The sequence below is a fragment of the Rhincodon typus genome, chromosome 18, assembly GCF_021869965.1.
Source record: "Rhincodon typus isolate 14 chromosome 18, sRhiTyp1.1, whole genome shotgun sequence".
Classification (NCBI taxonomy): Eukaryota; Metazoa; Chordata; class Chondrichthyes; order Orectolobiformes; family Rhincodontidae; genus Rhincodon; species Rhincodon typus.
The window spans coordinates 41,285,161-41,307,546 of record NC_063349.1 but is presented as its reverse complement, the minus strand read 5'-3'; the positions used below and the strand labels follow the sequence as shown (position 1 = coordinate 41,307,546).

Genomic DNA, 22,386 nt, shown 5'->3' with positions numbered 1-22,386 from the left:
ATGGACAGGTCAAGGAGGCGGGGATGAGAGGGAGGGTTGAGGGATGAGGCCAGGGGTGGGGAGATTTTGAAGCTGGTAAAGTCCACATTGAGACCATTGGGTTGTAGGCTCCCAAGGCGGAATATGACGTGCTGCTCCTCCAGTTTCCGGGTGGCATCATTGTGACACTGGAGGAGGCCCAGGATGGACGTGTCGTCCAGGCAGTGGGAGGGGGAGTTGAAGTGGTTCGTGACTGGCAGGTGTTGTCTTTTGTCATGAACCTCCCCCGGGGCTCATCCCAAGACCAACCCTCCCTCTCATCCTGACCCGAAACGTCAGCTTTCCTGCTCCTCTGATGCTGCCAGGCTTGTCAGAAGACATCTGCAGTGTGCAAAACTGTTGGAGGCAATAACTAATGCTTAAAAGCTCATGCTTGAAGCTTAAAATTAATATTTAGGACTACAAGAAAGAAACCTCATCAGACGTGGAATTTGCAAAGAAAAAGAAATGCTGTGCAATCAGTGGTTTAGGTCACTAAGCTAGGGGAAATTATTCAGAGTGTAAGGGAAATTTTGATCATGGAAGAAATCAAAAATAGCATTCCTGCAAATTTAAAACCTTATTTAAATGAGCATCAAATACTAAGAACCAGAGAATCAGCAGACTAACAGATGACAATGAAACATCACACATAATTACAGTTGGGAGATTGTCAGATGGGGCTGAAACCTGTCTCTCTCTGATTAAGTCTGAGTTGTGATGTGTGTTTTGGAAGTTTTCTGCCATAAGTCCTGGTGCATTTTCTCACCTTATCTAACCAAATTCACCCATGGAGCATACACTAAGACGTCGGTTTAAGTGTTAGCAAAGATCTGTAGCTCGGGTTGTGGGTGAGGTTGTTGACTTGCTCGCTGAGCTGGCTTGTTTTTGTTCGGACATTTCGTCAACGTGCTAGGTGACATCATCAATGGAGCGTCCGATGAAGCGATGTTGTTCTACTCCGCTGGGAATTTATACTGTCTGGTCTGTTATGGTGAGTACTGTCATTTCCGGTTTTGATCTGTATGGGTTTATACATGGGATCCAATTCCATCAGAATACACGAACATCAGCTAGCAGCAAAACGGCATGATGAACTCTCCTTAATATCGGTACATTCAGACAATGAAGGCCATTAGTTTAACTGGGACAACAGTAGCCCAAGCCAAACAAAGACATGCACGGGAATTCCTAGAGGCATGGTTCTCCACCCATACTTCAATCAACAAACATACAGAATTGGACCCCATATATAAACCCATAATGGACTGGACAGAATAAATTCCAAGTGGAGTAGAATAACCACTTCATCGGAGGCTCCATTTATGATGGCAGATATTCTAATCCACAAGCAAAGTGAAGGAACATCAATGCAAACTCATGCCATATGGAATGGAAAGTGCATTCGCAGCATTCGATAGATTAACCTACATAGTCATTGAAGGACTATGTAACTGTTGTTTACATTCATTATTTTGTTTTTTTCAAAACTGGGCATAACATCTACACCATTTTACCAAACTTTTTGATTGATGAACAAATTGGCTTTTTGTAACCAATTTGGCTGAGTGAATTTGGCAAGGCAAAGGTGATTTATTTTAGCCACACTGAAATAAGGCCAAGTATCACCTAGCAATATGAGTATGGGGACCATTTTACTGCAAGGTAAATAGACAGGAATTGTATGGTCGGTCAGTTATTTTCCAAAGAAACTGACTGCATATCGGTAATATTCAGCCACTGAAAAAGAAACAGTCGTGTGCTGGCGCTACATCATTCTGAAATTTACATCATGAACACCTTGAAGGGTATTGTCATTTATGCACCGTAATCTGTTGATTTTATTTTTGAAGAAGTTTGGTACAAAAACTTACAAATATTTAGCTGGAGTTTAATTCTTCAATCATATAGTTTGAAAATTATTCATCTCCCTGGAAAAGAAAATGCTATAGCAGATGCTTTATCAAGAGCGCATATGAAGGACACAATGATGTGGTATTCACAGGGTCATTGGTAAAGCCATTTTTAGAATATTGTATTCAATTCTGGTCTCCCTGCTATAAGAAAGATGCTGTTAAGCTTGAAAGGGTTCAGAAAAGATTTAGAAGGATGTTGCTGATGTTGGAAGATTTGAGCTATAGGGAGAGGCTGAATAGGCTGGGGCTTTTTTCAAATGCTGAGGGACGACCTTGTAGAGGTTTAGAAAATCACAAGGGGTAAGTATAGGGTGAATAGCCAAGGTCTTTTACCCAGGAAATGGGAGTCAAAAACTAGAAGGCATAAGTTTAAGATGAGAGGGGAAAAGATATAAAAGGGACCTGAAGAAGCAGCATTTTCATGCAGTGGGTGGTGCCGGTATGGAACAAGCTGCCAGAGGTGGAGGAGGAGACTGGTACAATTACATCTAAAAGGTAGCTGGATGGGTACATGAATAGGAAGGGTTTAGAGGGGCAAGGGCCAAATGCTGGCAAATGGGACTAGATCAGTTTATATTTCAGTGGCATTGACGAGTTGGACCAAAAGGTCAGTTTCTATGCTGTACAACTCTATGACTAATGTAAAACATGGTAGCACTGTAACCAATTGTATGTTTAATTTCAATGTCACTTAGTGTTAATGTGAACATCGCAATAATGTTAAGATAATTTTAGATTAGTAATGAAAACACTACCTAAAGATTCATTTTCATCCTTTCCTGGGGATACACGCAACATAATTTATCTATATTTTAATACCATTTATTGGAGAGTTCAGATTTGAGCTATTGGAATATGGTTTTGGTTTGTGTCTGAAGGGGCTCAATGATTAACTTGAAGGTATTACTCTAGCCATTTTCTTTTAAAACAGTCTGACCGTTATAGTTTTTGGAGATTCTAAAAGCAAACAAGTAAAAGTGCATCAGGATTTCAGTTCAGAAGGCCAAAGATTATTATTTTCTTTTTACTTTTGATTAGGGAAACACTGATGGCTTGGGAATAAACTTTTGGATTTCAGTTTGGTTGTTTTGCAGAAGTCTTGGTTGAAGCTGAATTTACAATTTAATTGCTTCTGATTAATGGAGATGGTTTTGAATTCTTAATATGTTACTTCAGTGTAAGCAGTTTCATTTGAAAGTTCCAGACCAGAAGTATTTGATTTCAACCTGAAGGAATAATTTGAAGCTGAGAAATTCTAAAGTCAGTTATATGAAGGCTCCAGGATGAGGTTATTAAATTCTCAAAGTGGTGAGTTGAAGCCACAGTTAAATTAAGCCTTGTGGTACAAAAGAGAAGAGGATTCTCTCTGCTAAGTCCTGTAAATGTGCAATTTTGGGATCAAAGTGTTTTACGCACTGTTTCTAAATCATTAAATGTATGTTACATACAAATAGCTTGGTTTATTCTTAATTTTAATAGCCTAATAAACTTCTGTTTTATTGTTGAGCCAAAACTGCAGCAAAGCATATTTGTGTTGCAGTGAAAGAGCACTGTCAAGCTAAATACTAGTCTGGAATCTGACTCAAGTATTAACACCAGCTAGAATCATAATATTTGCTACAATCAAAAATATAATCAGAGCTGTTTTGAACTTTCTTCCCCCCTCACTTAATAGTTGACAGTGACAACATTTGCAGTCAGCTTCCAGTATTAATAACCAAGCAAAATTAAGTGGTACAGGTGTGCTGCCCAGAATTATCCATAATTGATAATGGATGAGAATCTACGGATGGAGGCAAGCTCATAAACAGTTAAATTTTATATCCCACTAATTAATAGATGCACTCCCATGAAGGGATATATTTCTTTCCCTTACAAAAGAAAACAAGGTACGTACAAATGTCTGCAGAGGTTTTCTTTGTAAGAAGTCTTTACTGTGTCATAAAATGAAGAAATACCTTCTAGGAGGTAGGAGTTCCCATGCGTAATCATAAATCAGGAAGTAAAACCAATTCACAAATACTGTACCTTCATTAGTTCCGAAGTAAAAGTTTGAGGTTTCAACTGAACAGCATGAGGTTATTGTGAAACTCAGATGTTTTTTGCAATGGCAGATATAAACATAACTGATCATTTTAGTCTACAATATTATCAATTCACATTTTACAATGTAAGAAACAATAAATTGTTGAGATAAATGTAATTTTATGTACCTAACTAAAAAGACAGCATCCTACAGAGACAAAATATTCCACGTCAAGAATTTATGGCACATTTTTAATAAAAGTAGTTTCCTTACAAATGGCAAAGAATGTATGTCATAGCTATTGAAACACTGCACAATAAATCTTTTTAAACCAATAAGAAATTTGGAGAAAGCAAATATCACCAACAAAGAACAAATGTGAGGCATAAACTGAACGAAAGATGAAGTTGATCTGTGCTAATTTCCTGGGCAACAGGAAATTAAAGCCTTCAGAGGATGCTAGTACTCTTCTTGGACTCCCTATAATTGTGTAAACTAAAAATTTCTGCAAGTTTGTAAATGTTTTCCCCCAGCTCAAGGAAAATTTTCATTACAAATAAGCTTTAAACAGTGTACCTATAAATGGAAATGGATTTAATTTTCAATGTAATAACTTGGTTTATTGCAATTTCAAGAAAACAGTGTTGAGGAATCCGTCTTAAAAAATGTTTAGTTGGACAAACAAAGGATTTATAAATCAATAATAGACATTTTTTCCATGTGGAAGGAAGCTATTTCGTCTATAGTGGCTCTACCTCTGACAGTTATCCATTTAGTTCCTTTAATCTCTTCTGCATATACTTTATTTCTTTCCTTTTTTAAAATGTATCTTTTGTGTTTCATATCTCCACATCATTCCAAATAAATTCGTATTAGTTAAATGAACCAGTCCAAACCTTAGCCAGATTTAATACTTTGGCTAAAGAAGAGAGAACTAACAGCATTTTATAACATTCGATCAAGTGTACAGATTACAGCAATTATATTATCATTCATCCACGGAGCATGCAATTTTCCATACAGGGATAATTTTGCTTCAAGATTAAAAGGGTACAAGATCTACCTTCAGGAACAATTGTGAAGTAACTGAGAAGAACCGTTTGCAGTATCTACCAGTCATAATGTCTACTGTATGGGTATTCTAACAGACCGGCGGGCAGTCGCCATGTCCTGGAGGGGCAGATTCGTCCCAGCATGGTGGTCACCATGTCCCGGAGGGGTGGTCTCGGTTTGGTGGTCTTGTCCCGACATGGAGGTCTTCTTCAGTGGCAGCATCCAGGTATTCCAGCATTCATCATTTTAATTGGTGTTTCCAGTACTGAAACGGATCCGAGATGAACTTGGCCTTAATTTTTACTTTTTTTTTTCTTATCTGTGATTTATGTCATTAATACAGGTGCTGTGGCATGGCACCTCCATAAAACTTTTCATAACATTTTTGTAAAAATACACAGGGCAATAAGCTGCTGTTCTGTTCAAATCTATGTATGGCCTTCGCATGGAAAATATTATATTATGTCTAATTATTTTGAATGATGTACAACACCAAGATATGCTGAGTGGAAGCAGTAGGCAATAAAGAAAACACCACCACCCATGCTCCTCAAATGCAGGTAAAGATCTTAACTGATGAATACCCTCAGAAAAGGTGTTATAGGCTTCTCCAACCTACCTTATTGTATTGTCCCATTCCATGGTAATTTACTTTATGTAACTAAACAAGGCATATTACACACTGAAAAATATATAGAATATATTCTAAGAAAGTAAAGATTTTAAATATTTTAAACATCAAGTTTGTTTCATGGTTATCAATGCTCTAAGTTTAACTCAAAATAAGTAGAGCTACTATCAGAGCTGAAGCACCAAGTAGTGTCTGCTCAGGCAACGGCATTATTATTGACTGTTTGTTAAGTCGGAGCTTTTTAGTCTGTGAGATATCATATTAACATTTTCCAGAAACTCCGTTTGAACTAAACTCTTCAAGAATGTTTATTTCAATTTGAAAGTTTCTTTGTTACATTTATATTAATGGGTAACGTACAAACTTATGTAATTTTACGCCTTTCTTCCATGTACTTGACTTTAATGCCTTTGTAAAGTAAAATGATCTTGAGTTTTCCGTAATAAAAAGCAGTGCAAACAGGGATTTCCTTTTCAACAAAACATATTTGTACTAAAAATAGTCCCTTGTGAACACACAGTACATATGTTAGAAAGGAGAGTTATATATTACATTTACTTTTGTACACAGTCAAAATACAAAATTTCAGGCTTTATACAACTGTTAGAAATTGTGCCACTGTACATTTCTTCTTATAATAAAAATCAAAGTAAATCAAGTTATACATTTATTGAACAAGCGTTAATTATTAACCATACATTAGAGTATGGATGGGAGATGCAGTAGCTTAAAAATATGCTTTTCAAAATATATTCTCAGTAGATTAGAAGATTATATAATTTTTTGTTTTGCATTTTGATCAGGGATATTTGTCTACTAAGCATTCCATTAATTGCAATAAAAATACCTTACTTGGCAGTTCTGACAATCTCTAGCAGTGCTAAACCTTACAGGATCCCTGAAAAGAACTCTCCTGCTATCAACTAACTTCAGGTTTTGTAGTCTCAGATTTAATGTAATAATGTGGTGAATATTCTTTAATTAATACTGCATATAATAATGTATCACAGCAGCAAAACTTGTAAGCAACTTCTTCCTCTACAGCACTGTAGAATACAATATTCAGTTGCTGAAGTCTCATTTGCAATATTCACAGGTTATTTTACAAATACTTGCAATCAATTTTGTTGGCGCTGTCAAAATCTGTACAGTAGCTCTAAAATATTAGATTTCTTTCAAGAATAAATTTGTCTGGTGGAGCTTTGTGAAAACTTAACCAACAGCTGACCATTATCCAAAACCCTCCACCCACAATGTTTGTTTTCCTAAATCTTGATCAAGATGAAATATCACACCAAGTGCTCATTTTAGACAGGCTTTAAGCACCTATTTGGATTGGACAAGCTAATTATAAATTTTATTCGAAGACCACAAAAAAATTTCTTTGATTTCAGGAGCAATTTTTGAGAGAAAACCCTCTTTCAATAAAATCACAGATACTAATTAGATAAGCATTCATGAATTAACAAAATAATTGTTACTTTCTTAATATGAAACAAAACCTCATTACTATTCAACATTCACGTTTGACACGAGGAAGTCTGAAAAATGCATTTCCATACGAAGGCCCTCATGGTTTTAAGCAATTAGAAAAAGTACACTTTCTTTGCATTCATTTTTAAAAAACATTTGGAATTGCAACAGGGGAATTTCCCATACCAATCTTGCACTTTCTTGTCTTAAACATATCTAGACCCACTGATGATTCCAAATACTGATATGTTATCTACGAAGACTTTTGCAAAAAAGTAAACAAATTGTGGCATCTCACTTGGCTGGGGTTACAAAATTTCAGATTTCAGCTTCATTCTACAGCGGTTGTCTTGTGCCCATTCTGAGCAGTGTCCGTATGTTCGGCTAAGTTTTCATTTGTCTGCATAAAGGAAGCCACTGCCAAATCTGAATGGTTTGCCCGCCAGGAATTTTTGGGAACCCCTGTCTCAGGTGCACTAATTTCCAAATCAGGGGTTATAACTGTGCTATCCTTTAGGCCGAGAATTTCACCAACAGCCTGCGGCAAATCCTACACAATACACAGAATAATTTAATTAAAAAGAAAGTAAACTTTAATTTCAAGTTATTTCTATTCTACATAAAATATACTCATGGTATTGTAATTTTAAGCTGTGACCTTGGCAACGACAGCATACAGGAAATTGGAATGTGGTAGTCAAAGGTTGCCATGGAAAACCTTTTGTTACTTTGCAATTTCTCCATATTAACTGATAAGTCTACGTAACAGCAGAGATGATCAAGTGAGTTTTTAAAAGTATGCATTCAGAACTGACATGAATATTTGAAACTGAGCCAATATGCATTCATGAGTGAATTGTACATATAATTTCAAATAGACTGTGTAGACACAACATAACACTAGTAAGATTAAACAAATGTTTTTAAATATGTTTGTTTAAACAAAATGTACCACACAATCTAATTAAACTGTATTGATAGCTTGAATCATTTATGACAACATATTACAGCTACTTTCGCTGGTCAAAATTATAAACACTAATGAATAACTTGAGAAGATTATCAAATTTATTATAATATTATCTACATTAACAGTATTTCTCTATGCAATAAAAGCATGTATACTTTAATTAACAGCTGGTATAAAATGCACCTGGTGATCCAAAAGGCTTGTCACATTGACAAGCATAGTTCATTACTGTAAGGTTAAACACTTCATGGCACATCACTCACCTTACATTTCATCATTTGACAGTAAATTGCCTCTGCTTTACAAAGTACTTCTTCTACATCCAACTTCAAAGAAAGTTCATTGATGTGCTAAGAAGAATACAAAAAATAAGAAGTCCTCAATGTGGATTTCAAGGAGAAAAAAAAGCCAAATCCTGCGTTATATAAAGTTTAAGGAAGATTAAGCCTGCCTGTGTTTTTAAAAGATTCAGGAGAATGACATTTCTCATCCCTAGGTATGAAGAATGTTTTCCTTGAAGGAGGTTGGGAAGAGATTTGATAGAGATATTCAAAATCATAAAATGGTCTGGACATATTAGATAAGGGGGGGAAAAAACTGTGCCCATTGGTAGAAGGATTAAGAATTAGAGCCTGGATTTTCCATTTACCAGGGATTCATTATTCCAGTCTGTATTGGAATTGCTTATGGGGACCCTGAGGAATTCCCATCATAGCAGATTCTAAATTAATTGTCTGGAAAATTGTAGGTTTCACTGGGCAACTTCTCTGTGCTTGAAAATCTCCAAAAGGCTCAATTTAAATCCAATACTTCAGAGGGTTTCAATGAAATTAAATGAATAACCACTCCGGAAAAGTTAGGCTATTATAGTCTTACTCCCGAGTAACTATTTAACTGACCCCAACGTGACCGCAGACCCACCTCCATCTATTCCCCTCCCAGACCAACCTAACTCCACACACTCCATTGCCGGATCTAACACACACCCTTGTCGACCTATCCCAAACACTGCATCACTTACCTGGCTCCCTTGCCAACTTGCACCTACCAATTGAACACCCTGTTTCCTACCACTTGGCAGCCACTTCACCTGGCAGCCCACCTTCCCAACACCTTACCCTCAGGGAAGCTGAAAATCACACTTACCTCGTGAACTTAATTTTTAACAGCAGCTGTCAACATGCTGTCTAGACCTTTACATTTCAGAATACTGCAGCTGACTGTTGTGAAACAGGGGCATGGTTTGCCTACCGCTGACCGGTCTACATTATTAAAGAATTGTCAGAATAGAAGTAAGATCTGCACTTCTGGAGAAGCCTTGATTAGAATCTCCATTCATAACTGAGGAGCCCTCTTCTTTTGTAAAACCTGGAGCAGTAATCTATGTGGGATTGCCAGACCCCGGAAAATCCAGGCACAGATGGCACAGATTTAAGGTAATGGCAAAAGAAGCAAAAGCAACAATGAGGAAAAATATTTTCACTGACTGCATGGTTAGATCTGGAATGCAGAGCTTGACAGCTTCAATCAAGGGATTCAAGTGGGAATTCAATCATTACTTGAAAAGGGAGAGGGTTCAGGTGTATGGGGTTAACACAGGAAATGGCAACGAGGTGAACAGCTCCTTTGGAGCACTGACATAATGGGCTGAATGGCCTCCTTCTGTGCTGTAACTAACTGCTTGATTCTGATCTGAAATATTGGCAAAACATGCAACTCTGCATCTGATCTTTTAGTGTATAAATAATTAAGTACCTTTAGAATTTCATTAAAGCCATAATGGTTTTCCATTATCTTCTGTTTTTCAGAGTCTAGTATAGCACAGCATATTAACAGATGAAAATTCTGGCAAGGCAATCCAGTCCACATAACCTAGAAAACAAAGAGGATATTTTCCCCTCCGCCAAATGTTAGCCAGAATTTAATTTCCTCCATTCTTGTGATTTGATTATTACTACTGTGATTCTTTCCAGAAACAGGAGGAAGATATGAATATACTTGATAACAGTTCTAGTGTCAGCACCTCCAAAAAAAAACCTTCAAATATCTTCACAATTTAATTTTTTGTTTTTTTTCCCACCTGGTTGATGTTATAATTGTTACATTTATTCTTTTTTAGTGGTGTATTCAGCTGAACATGTAGCTGAAGGCACAGTTTAAGAAATATAAATACTATTCACTCAATATTGTCAGGGGAAACTAGAACTCCATTCTCTCTAAATTACTCACCTAAATGAACTCAAAAGATACCAAATGGGAGAGAACCAAATGATGGATACCTAGGCCAAATTTCTACCCCTCCTTCTGGGAGCTACAAATCAAGTTTAGATATGTTCCCAAAGACTCTGTTTTGAGTACATTAATGCAGGAATGCTTGTTCTTCTTCCCAATGGCAGCAAGGGCTTAATATTGTTCAGACAAATATAACAAAGAGATGTGGATTTTGAGAAGGCTTTCAATAGAACTGTATATTTGGAACTACTAGATTACTCGTCACTTTTTCTTGCTTGCATTTATAAGTTTGGATCTTGGAATATGAAGTAAACTTTCAAAATTAACTGATGATACCAAACTTAGAGGAGTGGCACACAAATTATTACAAATTGCCTGCACGGGACATCTATACCCAAGTAGAATAGGCAGACAGGTAGCAGAAGGTACTTAATACAGACAGTGAAGTGTGAGGTGATGTGTTTTGATACAAGGAATGGAGAGATTTAGTTTAGATCTAAAATGTATGCAGGAACAGAGGGTCCTGGGGATACATGCATATTGTTCTTTCATGGTGGCAGGATTTTCAGAGTGATTAGCAAACCATGTGGGGTCTTGGACCTCATAAGTAGAGGTATTGAGTACAAAAGCAGGCGAGTTGCTCTGAAGTTGTTTGGACTTCTAGTTAGACCTCAACCAGAGTACTGAGTCTACTTAGATCACCACACTTGAGGAAAGATGTGAAGGTCCTTGAGAGGGTGCTGAAAATAATGGAGAGAGAAAATAGTTCTAAGGAAAGGAGATGGAAAAGAAATTTTATATTAGTATTAACAACTGTGACATGTTTAGACAAGGTAGCCAAGGAACACAGACTTAAGATTTTGGACATGACATGCAGAGGCAAATGAAGAACACTTTTAGCCAGCTGCTATTTCTTCCCCATGACGGTGGTGAATGCAGAAACAACAAATGATTTTAAGGGAAATTTCTACTTGCCGACTACAGCGATTAAGATTTAGATCTGAGGGTACAGATAGCCCTGCTCTATATCAGTGAACATTTGTTCCATATTCTTCCAATGGAAAAGGCTTTTGCCCCTTTTGTATGAGAGGGTTATGCATTCCACATTCCTTAACTTCAGCTTCCAATTCAGTATTTTTATCTCTTGTTTCAAACAAACAGAGATTTCTTTGTCATAATTAGAGTTTTCCTCTGAATTGACAGACACATTTGTTCCATCAATCAAAATTTCCTTCCAGAGATCACTGCTGACTTTATTATTACAATAACTCCTTGAACGGGTCTGTAATTGTCCTCAAAAGGAACAACCCCTGGAAATCAGGTTGTCATGTGCATGATTGAGAGGATATACTGGTGCCTCACTTTTACTTTTAGTATTGGTCCTACCCATTGTATAAAGACCTTACTAAATGGCTCTTCAAAATCTGGTACGGGTATTAAAGGTACCGGTGTGATGACATGTTGAGGTTTCTGAACTACCTGACATGTATGGCATGTTTTATAGGACTGCATCATATCCTTATATTTTAAGATATTCTTCTAGTTGTTTGGAAAAGGCAGAGTACAAACCAAATTCAAAACAAAAATGGAAAATATAACAAAATATCTATGGGTAAATATGATTCTGCAGTTGGGCAGAATTTGCTGAACAGTCCTGAGTACACCAAGAGCAATAGTAACAACCAAATTAAGATACCCAGTTGAGCTCATAGCATTTGGACATTGTACTGATTGGAACCATGGCCAGGTAGATTCGATAGAATGTTCCATAGAGTCCCTACAGTGTGGAAACAGGCTATTTGGCCCAACGAGTCCACACCGACCCTCCAAACAGCACGCCACCCAGCCCCATCCACCTCCCCTATCCCTGTAACCCTGCATTTCCCATGGCTAAAGCACCTAACCTACACATCCGTGAACACTATGGGTAATTTAGCACAGCCAATCCACCTAACCTGCGCATCTTTGGACTGTGGGAGGAAACTGGAGCACCCAGTGGAAATCCACGCAAAGGTGGGGAGAATGTCCAAAATCCACACAGACAGTCACCCAAGAGTGGAACTGAACCCGGGTCCCTGACGCTGTAAGGCAGCAGTGCTAACCACTGAGCCACCATGCTGCCCTAGTATTAACTATGAGATCCTTGATTGGGGTTGTTAACCTGGGCCAATCAGGGAGCCCTGGCTGACAGATCTCAACAGGACATTCAGAAGGCCTCTTCACACTAGCTTTACACTGGTTGGTCACAATCCATGCATCGTGCACATGTAAATAAAGGGTGACTTGGTGACAGGATACCAGCTTCTGCGCAGTTATTTCAAATACATTCTCTGCAAACAAAAGAAACATGTTCAAGGCTTATGTCATTTTCAAATTTCCCAGCAACATTGGAAACGTATAGTTCTTTGTTGTTTTCTCCCTGGCATTCCCTCAACCAGACTCAACTTCCCAGCCAATTTCTCCTGTAGGATAAATTGTTATTGGTTGAAATTTGGCATTCTTGCACCTGCCCTGATGAGGGCAAGATGAAACTTTTCAGCAACATGTCTTCCTATTCAGCAACATTTTGTTCCTTTAACTATAAGCAGAGTTATTGCAAAGTAATTCTCCCAACTTTTCTTAAAGATCAACCGAAAATCAAAAGCACATTCATCTGTACAATACGCATGAAATGATTCTAACCTCCCAGAGTCTAAGAGTATCTTGAAAGCTGAACTCTCTTTTGAACCGAATCAGAAGCCACCTGAAGCAGAAGTACAGATATCCAGATTCTTGAGATTCTAGGAAAACAACTTATCTTGTTAGAAATCCTCTTATCCAGTTGAGTAGGGCTATCTAAAATACTCTGCAGCATAGTTATTTTGTTCATATTTATATTTAAATATCAAAGCTTAGATTTCTGAACTGACTTGAAACAAACAAAAGTTGCTTTTATTTAAAACTAATAACATTTGCAGGGGAGTGCAAAGCATTTTACAGTTCTTAATGTATTTTTAAAATGTAACATGTATGGTTATTAAAGAAATGTGAAGAAACAACTACATTAGTGCATGCCCAGCAACACCTATCAATAGAAAAAGATAAATGGCTAGCAAGTCTGTTTTTGGTGGCTGAGTGACATTAGTGAAGGCATCTGAAGAATTCCATTGCTCCTCTTTGAAGCAGCACTTTTACATTCACTTGAGATCTTAGTTGGGGCTTCAGATTAACATTGCTTTAACAAGGCAGATGAGAATAAAAAAAGCATTCTGTGAACAAGTAGAAACTGAACATTTTAAACTTGTTTCCAAATGGGATGCAACCAAATTAAAAATTTCAGAATAATACCACACATGCTTCTTATAGCCTTTCAAATTAATAACAAATTAAAATATTGTATATTCAATTTATTAATTGCAAAAACTGATTAAATATCTGTTTTAGGATCCTGCAATTATCCTTTTAGTTTTTTATTTAAATGTAGTTCTCTGTTTAAAATGTGTTTTTATTCTGCAAAACAAAAAATTCTGACTTCCCATCACGACTGTTTTTTTTTACTGAAAGCATGGGGATAGTTGTCAAGTTGGTATTTAGTAATGTGGAAAAACAGCACCTAACGATTTGCACATTGGTTTCCAAGAGTGTCTATGCTAATGCATTCAATCGGCAGGCAACAATTATTAATGGTGCCCACAATCATAAAACCAATTACCTTACAGGAAGATGAATACAGAGCAAAATCTAGCATTTTGGATGGACACTTAAAAAGTAAACTTACCAAGATAATTCCAGAACCCAAGGTCTAGCAACTTTAATAATGTACTAAGCTGGGATAATTCTGTTTTCATGCCTTGCATTTGTTCCTCAAAGTTGCAATGCTACAGTAAAGATATTACACATACAAATTATATTAGAATTTTATGAATACTAAAAATAATAATTTTGATACTTTTCATTTGATTGTGAATGAAAAGTTGTACTTAATCACAAACTAGTTAATCCATGTCAAGAATCCACCAATTAATATTGTTCATCTATTTTCCTTCTACTGATCAGTATCAGACAATTAAAAGGTTCTGAATTCCCATATTCACTTTCAAACTCTTCCAAATTGTGGGAGATAAGCAATTAAACACAGCAAAATAGAAACATTAAATGCAAGATGAGAAATAGACCACGAAAGGGAAGGGGGAAAGAAATATATAAAGAAAGAGAACAGATGAAGAAAAATAAAACAATAGCAAAGGGAGAAGGTAGATATAGAAGAATTATGGCAAATAAAAGGATGCAACGAATACATAGGAAAAAAATAAGATATCAGGTGCAAATACACAAAGGAAGGTAGGTAGACAAATAGATGGAATTGAAAGATCAAGATCAGAATTGAATTGAGTCAAAAGGTTAGTACTTCAAGTGTTGGAAAATTATTTTTGGTTATATCAGACACAAAGTAACTTTTCTATTCTTATGTAAGATTTATATATTCATGAAACATGCAACTAACACAAATTCATCAATTCTTAAAATTAGGCTAAGTTTGATTACTCAACAACATGTAGTTATATCTAGTGTTACGTGAAGGGAATAACATTGTAATGTGGCACTGTCAATTGAAAATCTCTCAACTGCTGGAAATTATGAATAATGGCATGAGGATACATATTTGTTTTCAAAGATGGCTCGTTTACATTCCTAGCTTTAAGATTACTTGAGGAAAGAAAACAGTAATCTCTTCATCACTATTAACAATAAACCATCCTAAACTCAACAGACCTTTGGGATTTTGGGTGGCCCCCCTATCAATAGTTTGTCTTAGGGTCAAAACTGCATTTAAACAACGATCATTACATCACTTAAAATTGTGAAACTATGATATTATGTAGGCAATAAGAGACATCATATGGCAATTAGATGATATAAATGGAGTGTCTATTTAAATCTCAAAGGAACTTACACATTGTAAGTGTGCTGTAGAGAAGTTTAGTTCCTTTTCCTTGTGAACTAAATTCTGAACTCAGTACTCTATGGATGTGCAACTTTTAAAAAAAGATTGGGAGATCCATTTGAGGTGCTTGCAAAACTTAGAATTCAATACTAGCTAATTTTAATTCTTACCATTTGTTCTATGAAAGCAACAAAGCACCAAAAGGCATCCACTTCATTTTCCATAACATACAATATGGGAGAAAGCAAGTCACTCATTCCTTGAACGTACCCTAAAGGTTAAACAGTGCATAATTAATCAATAATAAAGTCACCTATTTGACAAGCGATTGCAGTAACTATTAAACTCAATTGAAATTAGTAACTTAATAGCAAATGTTTATTTGCATGCTGTCACTATCTATATAGGCATATCTTTGCAATATTTTTATTAAAGCTTAAATTAATGTTACAAAAATACAATATTGTATCATATTTTATTCATACAGTTAAAGCTAGAGATTTACAAAATAATAAATGTTTGCATAAGTAAAACTGAACATGGTTTTCACAGATCATAATACTTACCAAGATCAAAATCATACATGCAGTAGGTCATTAATATGTCATGCAATAAAATCAATCCAGGATTTTCATGCCCTTCATAAAAAGGATTTGTTCTATCTGTTCTGTTGACGTCTTTCTCTAAAAGAGATATTTGTTTCCAAACAAATTAAAATTTTCAAGCAACTTTCTGAAATTAAAGAGGAATTAAAGCATTTGTTCTTTTCAAAGACTACATTTCTGTATTTGAACTAAGTTTCAACCAATGTCTTCATGCATGGTTTTCTTTCACTGCTCTCGGTCTTTAGAGGATTACTTCTTCCCCTCCCAAGATGAAACACATTAAATCCACAATGAAATACCATGATCTTTAAACTATCAAGGCACTGCACTGAAATCCCTTATCAGAATGAAGAATTTATATACTGACATTTCAGTGAGGATCAAATAAAGCAACATCAAAGAACAAAAATAGTAAGCAAAATAATTTCAAGATGTCTGCAGTTTAATAAATGAATAATTGTCTTAACATTTAAAAGACTGACTCATTTAAAGAAAGACTGACTTAACAACACAAAAACAAGGAGCAGGAGTAGGCAATTCAGCCCCTCAAGACTTCTCTGCCATTCAGTACGATCATGGCTAATCTCATCCTGGCCTCAATTCCACTTTCCTGCCCGCTCCCCATAATCCTTTAACTCATTACTAATTAAAAATCTGTCTATCTCCTCCTTACAATTATTCAGTGTTCCACTGAACTTTGAGGCGGTGAATTCCAAAGATTCATGACACTTTGAGAGAAGTAGTTCCTCTTCAACTCTCTTTTAAGTCTGACACTTAGCCTTAAAATATGATCTGTTGTTCTAAATTGCCCCACAAGGTGAAACATCCAGTCTACATCAAATTTGTCAAGCCCCTTTAGCATCTTATATATCTTAGTTACATCTCCTCGCATCCTTCTAATCTTTAGCAAGTGTGGGCCTAAACTGCTGAATCTCTCCTCATAAGAAAAATGTTTCACTGCTGGAATTAATTCAAAGAGCCTTCTCTGAACTGCCTCCAATATAACTGCATCCTTCCTCAAGGGGACCAAACCTGTATGCTGTACTCCAGATGTAGTCTCATTAATACCTTGTAATTTGCGAGCAATTTAACTGCTTGACACTACAACTCAGGTTTTAAGATGAAAACTTCAAGGTGCATGTGATGATAAAAGTAGCAATGTAATTTCAGATTCAAGCTAACAGTCTGGCTTCTAAGTACACCACAACAATGTTTGGGAGAGAATATATCTAACTAATGAGTCGCATTACCTAAGTTTACTGCAAAACTGCACCTTATAAATTTCCAAGTTGCCCTAAGATTTTGAAAACTTCCTTTGTGCTTGTTTAATGTTATGACAGAAGAGCCACCCATTCTCTCAAAAAGTTAGATATGAACATAAACATGGCAACTAAGATTACATGAGTGCACTCCTTTGTTCATGTGGTCAATGCAATGTTAGACTAGTAATATGACCCAATATGAGCCTGCTACATACAAGGTATGGATACTGGTCTGAGACTAGAACCCATTATAATAATGGCAGTCCTTGAAAAATCTATAATTTACATTTTAAAAGGATGTTAACAGTTGTCAAGATAAAGCAAATTTAACTTTTTCAGTTCTACATGAAAAGCCAAGATGGTTAAATGAAAATTTAAGACTACAAAATGAATACGATAAATTCTGGACCTGACAGTTAACAGCTTTACTGCTTTCTATCATTAAGCTATACCTTAAAATATGTCTCAGCCCAACAAAACAACAAATAATAGCTTGAAAAGCTTCATTAAAAAATACCTTAAGTGGAAAAAGTGTTAAGAATGGCCAAAACAGTGAAACAATTCATTAAGGTGACATGTTTTTCCATATGGTTGCAATTACAATATTTTTCTGCGTAATAATTTCTCCAGGGGTAACTAAGAAAATAAGAACATGTCCTATGAATTTGGTATTGCTATGAGCAGCAGGATTTGGAAGAACTGCACGAAGAAAACAGCCAAGTCAGAAACATTATACAGCCTAGACCCAACAATAGCTTCTCTGGATATCCTTAATTGTTTGAGCCCATGTATACCATATAAATCACATACAATTACCAAGCGAGGAAGTTGAAAGCTGACAACTGAAAACTTTTTTTTTTACTAAATACAAAAGAGGTACTTAGACAGCACAATAATCACTGAACGATTTAAACATTTTAAGAAGAAACAACAAGCAAAAAAGAATGTTTTTGTGAAGACACAGACCAAGCATAGAGTTGAGTGATAAGATATGCATTCAATTCTTACGATAAAAGACTCAAAGATCAGTTCAACAATGATAAAAGGTAGAGTATGAAGGGAGCCAACTCCTTAGGTTTAGGCAGTTGCATAAGGTAGTAGACTCAATGTGAAGTTTCCAGGGCAGCTCAGAAATAAGGGTCAAAGATTGGAGAGTGCTACACAATTGATTACTCAGATTCAATAATTTAATCATATATAACATAAATAAGCAATGAGAGATTGGTCATGTCACATCAGCTTTACACAATTTGTTAATGAACTGGTAATGGCCTGGGTTAGAATCCAACCTCAACTGATGAGAAGGTTGAGAGCTGATGAATATTTTCACTCTTTGATGGTTGCAGAGTTCTTAACTGAAACTGTTTTGGAAGTCTTTGTTCAGAACAAAACTACTCAGAGCTCTGCATCTAGAGTTAACAATCTTACTCTGAGGACAAGTGGATGGCAGGAAATGAAAATATAGTGTTTTTGACTGACAAAGACAGAATATTTTTCCAACGCTGAGGCAAAAATGTGGAGTTGGAGAAAAGCACAGAAGGGTTAATTTCTCATCTAGCCTAGTATGTATTTTATGTGGGTAAAGAAGACCAGAAGTAATTAAAAACATTATTCTTATCTTAGTCAGAATGAAATTTCACATTCAAAGAACAAGTAGAATTTCAATTTGAATATACGCTTTTACTACACACAAAATTAAAAAAAAAGACTTGTTTACCTATAAGACTCTTGTAATCTTTCAATCTTGTATTTCTTTTTTCTTGTTCTTCGCTGACTGATTTCCATTGAAGCTTCATCCTGAAGTACTCATCTCTATACAAGTGAAATATCAGCAAAGTCTAAAATGGATTGTTTGGTGCCTTAGTCACTGCAACCAGATGTACTGTTTATTTAACATCACAAAAAAATCAATTCTAAACTCATTAAGCTGGTAAATGCTTTATTAAAAATGTACTTTTAAATATTGCATAAAACCAACTACAACAAATAACATACAGATTTCCTCAATTCCTACTGATATGCCAAACACTGGGTATTAACCTCGAACTCACTTCCCTGCTCATCACAACAAAACAAAGTAGTACACTGGGTATTAATAGAAATCATAATATTCTTGCGTAGCTCTTATAAGAGAACAGTAAAGGTCTAGAAAAATGACACAGTAGCAACTGCTTTCTCAAATCTATGATACCTGTAGAAGAATAAAAAGAACTCACGTTTTTCTTTTGGTTAACAATCTTCTATCTTCTTTTGAACTATCCCATGGGAAATAATTTAGAAGAAATTTCCAGGTCAATCTTCTTACTGCATGGCAAAGACCCTAAGAGAAGAAAATATTTAATACTTGAACAAAATTCCACAGTTGTGAAAAGAACCAATCCTTGTAACAATTTAACATTGGTATGCCTTTCAATTTGATTTATACTTCAGCAGAAAATAATCAAGGCTAAATTTTATACATATACATACTCCTTTCTCTGTTCGGCATGTACCTTTTACATTTCCTAAAAGGTGCTAAAATTGGTTGGCAGTGAGGATTTCTATTTAGAACCTTCCCCAAAAGTCAAGCTCTTCATCATTTGATTATTTGTTTTCTGAACAGACACAGCTGTTAAGATGTTTTTATATGCATTAGCATCTGCCAGCATCCTTCCATTTACATGTGATAATAGACACACAGCAAATCCACTGGCAATGGAATAGTTCTACCAGGTGCATTTTTCACTGATGATCTGAAGTGATCAATCTGAGATACAGGTTCTATCACAAGTGCTGCCCAAAAGGTTATCAGATGTCATTGTGGGACATTGTTGTTGGCATAGGAGCCCGCTGTCAAGTTCCCTTGACACGGATTGAAATGGTGGCACATACCAGCCCAGAGATAATGTTGTCTTTTCCTTCCATTGTTGATTAGTGTCTCCCATGTGTGAAAATCAATGTTTAGGGCTTCATCTCATACATGCAAGAATTGTTATGGAGTTTTTAGTTCTGGCTTTCTCCCCATATCTTTGAGAATCCATCAATTTTCATCCTGTAAACATGCCCAAGGCAAAGAAGTTGCCTCGGCTGAGGAGTGTAAGCATACTTTGGGAGAATTGCCTCTGACAGGATTTCTATATTTGTGATTTTCTTTTTCCTGGAGAAGATGAAAATCACTGCTGACAAAAATGACAATTGCCCCTTCCCAAAAGCTGTGAGTTGGCCATGCTGCACAGCCACACAACAAGGTGATAAGAACATTGGTCCTCATCATCCTACTCATGGGTCACAAGAGTCAGATTGTTGTTTTGAGGTAGCCAGATTTGGTAGCTGCTGTTTGTGTGAGAGAGTTTTAGGCCAAGAGTCAGATTCTCTGCCACCATTGACCCAAGGTAGTAGAATTTGCCAGCCACTTCCAGTGGCGTGTTGTTTACATAAGAATAGTAGGCCATTCAGCTGGTTGAGCCTGCCCCAATGTTCATATGATCATAGCTAATTGAGCATTTCAATGCCTCTTACCCGCACTTTCCCCATAACCCTGTACGCCAATAGGAGAAATCAATCAATTTCCACTTCAAACATACTCAAGACCTGAGATTTCCCAGCTCCCAAAGTTCTCAATCCTCTGAGTAAACAAATTTCTCATTTCAGACCAAAGAGATATCAACGTTACTTTTAGATTGTGCTTCCTTGTTCTGGAATCCCCAACCAAGGGGAGCATCTTACCTACATCTACCCTGTCTATCCCTTTAAATATTTTGTAATTTTCAATGAATCACCTGTCATTCATCAAAACTCTAGAGAATACAAGCCCAGTTTGCCAAATTTCTTTTAATAGGACAGTCCCGCCATGCCAGGAATACATCTAGCGAATCTTTCTTGTATTGTCTCCCTATGTAAATAATATTAATATTAATATCCTGAGATAAGGAGACCAAAACAGCACATAGTACTCCAGGTGTGGTCAAACCAAGCTCCTATTTGATGAAACAAGACTTCATTACTCACATAGACAAATCTACCTGCAGTAAAGGCTAACATTCCATAAGCTTTCCTAATGGCTTGCTATCCCTTACTGACAGGACACATAGGTCTCTCTGTACATTTACAATTTTCAACCTCCCACCATTTAAGAAATACCCTGCTCATCTGTTTCTCCTACCAAAGGGGACAACTTCACACTTTTACACATTATCTTCCATATTCTTGCCCATTCACTTATCCAAATTCTTCTGAAGCCGCTTTACGTCTTCCTCACAACATACATTCCCACTTAGCTTTGTATCACCTGAAAATTTAGATTATAATTGGTCCCCATGTCTAAGTCATTGATATATACGTCAATAGCTGGGCCCCAAATTTTCATTGTTGCAACAGCCCACTAGTCACAGTGCCAACACAGGAATGACCCATTTATTCTTACTCTCTGTTTACTGGCTGATAGCCAATCATCAGTCATTGCTAGTACATTATCTCCTGTCCCATATTTTTTAATTTTTCTGACCAGCCTCCTGTTGGGAACTTTATCAAAGGCCTGCTAAAAATTGAAGTATACTACACCCAATGACTTTCTATTATCAATCTTGTTAGTAACATCCTCAAAAAAAGCTCCAAAAAATTAATCAAACACAATTTTCTATTTGCAAATTCATGCTGGCTATAATGAAAGCAACATACTGCAGATGCTAGAAATCTGAAATAAAAACAGCAAGTGTAAACTGTTTTAAAAGAATGCATTTACCCCCTTGAATATCATTTTTTTCACATTGTCTGGATCTAGGACTTTTCCTTCTGCATCCATGCATTGCAACCACCTCTCAATGGAAACTGGTTCTCCTCTTTGAATTTCAGGTCTTGTTCCAAGATCAATCTGAAATAGATGAAATTAAAATGAATGATTTTAACTTAGTTCTACTCAATACCACCTTTACAAGCAAACAACAGAATTACTAAAATACACATTAAAAGCCGAAAATTTTATAAAATACCCTTAACGAACACAGGTTTAAGGCATTAAGATAACTCACTCGTGTGATGACTTCAAAACCTGGCTCCTCCTGATGATTAATTTCCAGGCCCGAAATAGATTCACTGAGATCCATTTCAGATGCAGGTCTTTGTTGGGATGTGACATCATAACCACGAAATGCATACATAAGGTAGTTTGTAACTTTTGAAAAGCCTCCTAATGTTGTTGTATATGGATCCTTCTTGAACTTCTGTAAGATAAACCCCAAGATAGTTAGCCATGCTATACTGCTACATAAGCATTCCAGAAAAGATGCATTGCTTACCAT

At 36.3% G+C, this 22,386-nt stretch overlaps 1 protein-coding gene across 1 annotated transcript; it reads right to left on the bottom strand.

Moving 5' to 3' along the window:
* Positions 1-5,927: 5,927 nt before the first annotated feature.
* tbc1d15 (TBC1 domain family, member 15) lies at positions 5,928-22,386 on the bottom strand. The gene is made up of 11 exons (XM_048607926.1): positions 22,117-22,386; positions 21,831-21,959; positions 19,327-19,430; positions 18,828-18,922; positions 15,810-15,926; positions 15,414-15,514; positions 14,077-14,176; positions 13,002-13,099; positions 9,843-9,959; positions 8,351-8,437; positions 5,928-7,667 (listed from the first exon to the last, which is right to left on the bottom strand). The coding sequence occupies exons 1-11, from the start codon at positions 22,384-22,386 to the stop codon at positions 7,449-7,451; spliced, it is 1,437 nt and encodes a 478-aa protein (XP_048463883.1). The 3' UTR covers positions 5,928-7,448.

Excerpts from the sequence above, each read along its gene's own strand:
- tbc1d15 (XM_048607926.1), bottom strand. The coding sequence starts at position 22,386 with ATGGTAAGCAATGCATCTTTTCTGGAATGCTTATGTAGCAGTATAGCA. Across the intron at positions 18,923-19,326 it reads TTGTTAACCAAAAGAAAAAC|AGATGAGTACTTCAGGATGA; the intron begins GTGAGTTCTTTT and ends TCACTTGTATAG. Across the intron at positions 9,960-13,001 it reads ATACTCTTAGACTCTGGGAG|GTTATGTGGACTGGATTGCC; the intron begins GTTAGAATCATT and ends TTTGTTTTCTAG.